Source organism: Aristolochia californica, unplaced genomic scaffold (assembly GCF_029961685.1).
Source record: "Aristolochia californica isolate CCGP_79_NKW_82.1479 unplaced genomic scaffold, dmAriCali1.0.hap1 SCAF_11, whole genome shotgun sequence".
Classification (NCBI taxonomy): domain Eukaryota; kingdom Viridiplantae; phylum Streptophyta; class Magnoliopsida; order Piperales; family Aristolochiaceae; genus Aristolochia; species Aristolochia californica.
Window position 1 is genome coordinate 28,412,101 of NW_027181782.1, and position 5,784 is coordinate 28,417,884.

The window sequence follows — 5,784 nt, forward strand, 5'->3', positions numbered from 1 at the left end:
CGTGTAACTGAAGACATGACACCAAGATGGACGAGTGGTTCACTAGCGTCAATATGTCTCCCACGTGGTGCAACGATGACCCTTTAGCTTTGGAATGGTTGTCACAATAGTGGTTGTACCACATGGTACTCACATGGTAATAGCATCAACGTGTCTCCCACGATTGACCAGATTCAATATTGGTTTTACGTGGTAGTTTTTCTCTTTTGAGAAAAAAAAATGTGAGTCCAAGTTAAGTTGTACCCATAATCTGCAATAGTGGGCTTGAAATGGTAAATCATTGGCGGTGTGCTTAATGTTCTCCGGTGACATTAATTTTGTTTGAGTACTTATATAAACTCACTGCATCTGTGTCTGCTCATCTTTCAGGTCTTCTGTTGTTACCATGGCCGGGCAATATCGCGTTGTTCAAATTTCCTTAAGAAATTATAACAAAACAAAATCAAATTGTCGTTATTCAACACAGAATTGGAAAGAAAGAAGAAATCTTCTGTAACATGTCAAAATTGTTGTATTTACGGTTGTCAAAAAAGAGAGAGTACATTGGAGGGTATAAATCAGTTCAACAACCGTATACAGGTTCTTTATGGAGCAACCCCCAAAGGATGACTGAAGGTGTGGAGGAGCGAGCAGCAGTGATGGAAGTGAGCACCGCTTTTTCCACATCTCTGTTTGGATGCCTCTGCATCAACAAAAGCACGTATTCCATGAAATCTGCAGTGCATGGGAGCGTGATTGGCCCATCTCCTGGCAATCCGAATTCGTCTTCTGAGACTTCCAGCAATGCATTCAAAAGAGTATTGCTGAGGTATGCCAATGGAACCATGAACCGTTCACCATCTGTAGTGTAGGCAGCAAAATGACCCTTGTCGGCTTTTGGCTTGATAGACCCCTTCTGCCTATTTCTGGCCAAATGAACGATCTTCTTTGGGCTCAACATACTGAATAGTTGTGTGAGGAAGGAGAAAGCAAGATGAACTTCAGAGTACGATGTGGTGATTTTCTTCTTCCATATAGTGTTTTTTCCTTGCAAAGTGTCTATGTCATTTTTATCCCCAACTTAAAGAGGAGAAGAAGAACAACAAACACAAGAAATAGGTACTTTATTCCACATGTTGTGGTAATTTTTATGTGACAAGAATATTCATGAAAAGGGGAGAATAAAAGAGGAAGAATTTTGCATATATGAAAATTATTTCCAGCAAAAGAAGATTGAAGACCAAAAATCTATTTTCCTGCAGGCTGACGTTATGAATTGCAGATCGAGGGGGAGTGTCGAAGAGTAGGTAAGAACGAGGCTCACATGACTCACACAACAAGAAGTCTCATAGAGCCAGAATTATTATGGTGGAGTTTTATAGGAGTCTTACAAGAGAAGATCTCACAGAAGAGTCTGAGTTAAAAGTATTTTAGTTCTGTTCGTCTTTTATTTATGCTCATTTGTTTAACTGTTCTAGCCCTTAACTTTTAGAGTTTATTATTGGGTATAAGAGGGACAAGGGTAGTTTAAATGTAATTGGGTTCTACTTGTTTCATCTATTATAAATAACGACACATTGTACTCGAATTACAACAAATTAGTGAAGTATTTATTTTTTCTAGAAAGTCAACACCTCCATATACCAATAAAAATGGCGATAGTTTGTAACGCTCTCTGCTCAATTTTAAAGGTGGAAAAACGGCCCAAATTAGGGCACAACAACGAGGCTGTTGAGTTTTTACGGCTAGCTCAAACACAAATCACTTCTTGGGTGAAGAATTAAAAGACTTAACCAGTGCTGGATATTGGGCACACTCCTATATTTTTTATTTAGCAGGGCTAGGTATTGCTCTAATGTTATAAAAAGACAAGATAAAAAAAACTGAAGAAATACTAGAGCAAAGTAACTTTAAACAAAATGAAGCTTCTATGCAACACTCATACTTCCAAACGAACCTAGAATGTGAACTTTAAAAAATACTTGGGGAGACTATAATGGTAGAAATAAAATAACTTAAAAATTTTCTACAAAGTATGACTTTGGTTGGGTGACCACAATTTTATAACTGTGATCACAAATTTAAAATTTGTCATCAGAATTTTAAACTACCACAGAAATGATAGAAGGTGAAAAACCAAGCAAAAATCACATATGAGGGTTTCTTGTTTTTTGTAATCACGATTCCGTGTTTTGAAGCTGGCACGATTAGAACGTGGAACAATTATTCAAATCCTAAGCCTTAAGGTTTGGCTCATAAAACTTGATCCTTAGTTCAAGGCCCCCCTCCCCTATTTCCTCATAGTGATTGGGAAGGGTTATTTATCATTTTGTTAGTCTAAAACACAATGAGAGGGGATAAAGTTTGGCCCTCCCATCCAATGACCACCTATGTTTCATTTGTTACCAATTTTGTTCACTTTATCTCAACCATATTGGGTTTAACTAACTCCCTCCTATTTTAAATTAGTTTTACTAAAATCATAACTTAATTCGCTATTTTTAATAACTAAATAATTTTTTATCATTTATCATTTATATTTATATACAAAATAAACTAAAATAATAAATAATATTTGTATAAAAAAAAATACAAGTGAAATTTATTCCATTGATTGTTTTATTTTCACTAACATTTGTACCTGTTTAAGCCATTTGTTTCAAACAAACTAAAACTTGATAAGAAAATGAGTTTTTTTATTATTCAAACTAAAAAAGATAAAAAAATAAATCAAGAGATATAAATGCAACAAAGCTTTTTAAAAATAAGCTTTCAAATACAAAATATTTGAGGATAAAACGTCAAATTTGACCATTAGATGAAAAACTTTTTTTGAGGTTTTTTAAGTCTCCATGCGAATAAAAAATAAAAAATATGTAGATTGTAATAAAATTATTTAATTTATGAGATATTTTTTCTGATTTTTTTAATATAAAAATTTTAAACTAAATTCGTGTGTTTCAAAATGTTTGGGGAATTTTTTTGAATCACGTCAGGTAAATGAATCAGGCAATAATGGAGGAAAGCTAATTCAGATTTTTTTATCACATTAAAGGAATACAGTAAAATGTAAGGAATATATAATATAAATCATAATATACGCTATTCTTGTAACTTCTCAACCAAATGGAGACGAGACTTTGATTGGGGACTCAACTTGGTCACATAAAAGTCCAGGTTCAGATTTAGTGATGTCCATCAATACACTTGTCATGATCCTTAAACATGATATGAACAAGACTTTGTAGTGGACTAACCAAAATTAGAATCCCAAGCCCCCACCTGAATTTTATTTCGAGCTTGTCATGCAAAGGGATTGATCACACTAAATGAATACAGTAAAATGTAAGGAATATATAATATAAATCATATTATATGCTATTCTTGTAACTTCTCAACCAAATGGAGACAAGACTTTGATTGGGGACTCAACTTGGTCACATAAAAATCCGGGTTCAATCACCAGAATAAAGATGGCCATTCCAGATGCATACCCTTGGAATAGGTAAGTTAGCAAAACATTGAAGTGATTGGTTTGGTAGTAGTTATTGGAAGATTGCATTATTGACACAGGTCAATGGAACAATAAAACGCTTTTTGTCAGTGGTATAGACGTCAAAATGACTATTGTCATCTTTTGATCTTTTAGCTGCACTTGAGTTTTTATCTTGAACACTTGTATGTTACTTGATTTTGCTCTGCCCCCACAAAATTGATTTTTTTGCCTGTTCCTAGTCTTTTAAAACTAACCATATGGGACTCAACATCACTAACGTTGTGTAATTTGCGAGTTGCTTTGAGATGAATGGACAAGAATATAATGGTAGAAACAAAATAACTTAAAATTTTCTACAAAGTATGACTTTTGTTTGGTGACCACAATTTTTTGAACATGACAATGAGGAAGAAACACAATCAACTAACCAAAAAAAAAAAAAAAATTTAAAGCAGGATACCGATACTTTGATCGAGCACATCATGGAATGATTAAGATTGATTAAAAATATTTGATTACAAGAAATTTTTTTCTAAAAAACTAAGAGACTGAGAGAAAAGTAAACTTAATTCGCGTTAATGCATGGAGGGTCAATAGAAGGGAAAATAGGAAAAAAGTGATTTTCGATAGAACTGACCTTTAATACTTATGATATCTATATCTCAAGTAACATTGCGCATAATTACAAACAGTTTGTAACTGAAGAAACTAGACTCAAAGATCTTTAGTTCGATAACTAAATTGACATCAAAATCTTAACTTTTGATTTATTATGACCACACAATTTTCTTCATTATGCCGCATGACCCTTACTGACTCCAAAGAGCATATCACCTTACATATAGATTTGATTGAAATCAAAGTTACTCCTTCTTTAACTAGACTTTGGTATCTTTCATTCAACTATAATTTTCCTTCAATGAAATATTCATCTTTTAAATGAAAGAATCAGATAGATGTAAAACTCGGCAATTTTATCAAACTGAATACTTTTTCCTCTTTGGTGATAATGACCTTTGACTCTTCCATTATTGATATCTCCTTCTATAAAATTCGGATTGAGAATTGGCTTGATAGGTTAAAAAATAGACTTAAAAATACTTTTATGACATATAACTCTCTATATAAAGTTTTAACTTTTGATGGCATAAAACGCCTAAAAAATTGAAGATTTTTTACTACTGCATCTATCTCTCTCAATATCTAATCATTGTTGTTCAAAATATCGATTCTTTTTGTAAAAAAATATGATTGTCAAAATTGGATTTAATTTGAAAAGTAGACTAAAAAATATTTCCAACGATATATAATTTGATATATGTAAAATTCATTATGGAAGAGAAGACACCAAACAAACTACATGTACTTGAATTCGGAAGAAAGAAAAAACTAGAATATGAATCTAAACTAGTAGAGACACTAAACCGGAAAAGGATTATGTTATCTCTTGGGTATATCAAGTCAACTAATAGAACCCGCTCTGATACCTTGTCAATTTTTGGAAAAGAGAAATACTTCACTGACTTGATTGTAAATTGAGTACAATGAGCTTCTATTTATAATAGAGCGAATAAGTAGAATCAGGTTACAATTAAACTATCCATGTCCCAATTACACCCAAAGTCAAACACTAAAAGAAGAGTCAAAGAAACACTGAGCAACTAAACATACATAAAATACTAACATAACTAAAACACCTTTAACTGAGATTCTTTTGTGAGATATCTTTCCATGAGTGTCATCTTAGTCTCCACCATATTAATTCTGCCTTAGTGAGACTTATTTTTAAGAGAGCCATGTAAGACTCTTCCATACTGACTCTTCTAAATGCATCATGTAATACTTCTACAACTCCAGCGTGCTTCAAATGTCATTGAAAGAGATCCTCAAGCGAGCACTGGTTCTGGATGAAAATTCAGAAGACGAGCACTATCCTGTCCTCTTCCTCTCGTAGACCTTTTCTCAACATGTTTTTCGATTTGGTTTTCGAGATTCAGGTTTAACCACTGAAACATATGAGGCTAGTAACATTGGGATCATACTTGCTAAAATTTTCTCTCCTATGGCTGCCATCTTGTACCACCACCCATTAATCTAGAAATAGATTGGATAACAAGGATAAAGTGACCCGGGAGACCAAAATGTCAATGAGACTATGTGGGAGGAAAGCAATAAATAACTGCTAGGAGAAACATAAGGAAGATAAAACAGAAGGTAGAATAACTAAAAATTTTAGGGAAAAGGAAAAAGGAAGGAAAAATATAGGAGTAAAGAATGGAGGAAGGCATGGCCTCTATGGGTAGACCAAT

General features: G+C 33.3%; 1 protein-coding gene across 1 annotated transcript; it reads right to left on the reverse strand.

The window, feature by feature from the left end:
* Positions 1-562: 562 nt before the first annotated feature.
* Positions 563-940, reverse strand: LOC137943725 (auxin-responsive protein SAUR36-like). Its single transcript, XM_068789163.1, has one exon. The coding sequence runs from the start codon at positions 938-940 to the stop codon at positions 563-565; it is 378 nt and encodes a 125-aa protein (XP_068645264.1).
* Positions 941-5,784: the final 4,844 nt, after the last annotated feature.

Excerpts from the sequence above, each read along its gene's own strand:
- LOC137943725 (XM_068789163.1), bottom strand. The coding sequence starts at position 940 with ATGTTGAGCCCAAAGAAGATCGTTCATTTGGCCAGAAATAGGCAGAAG.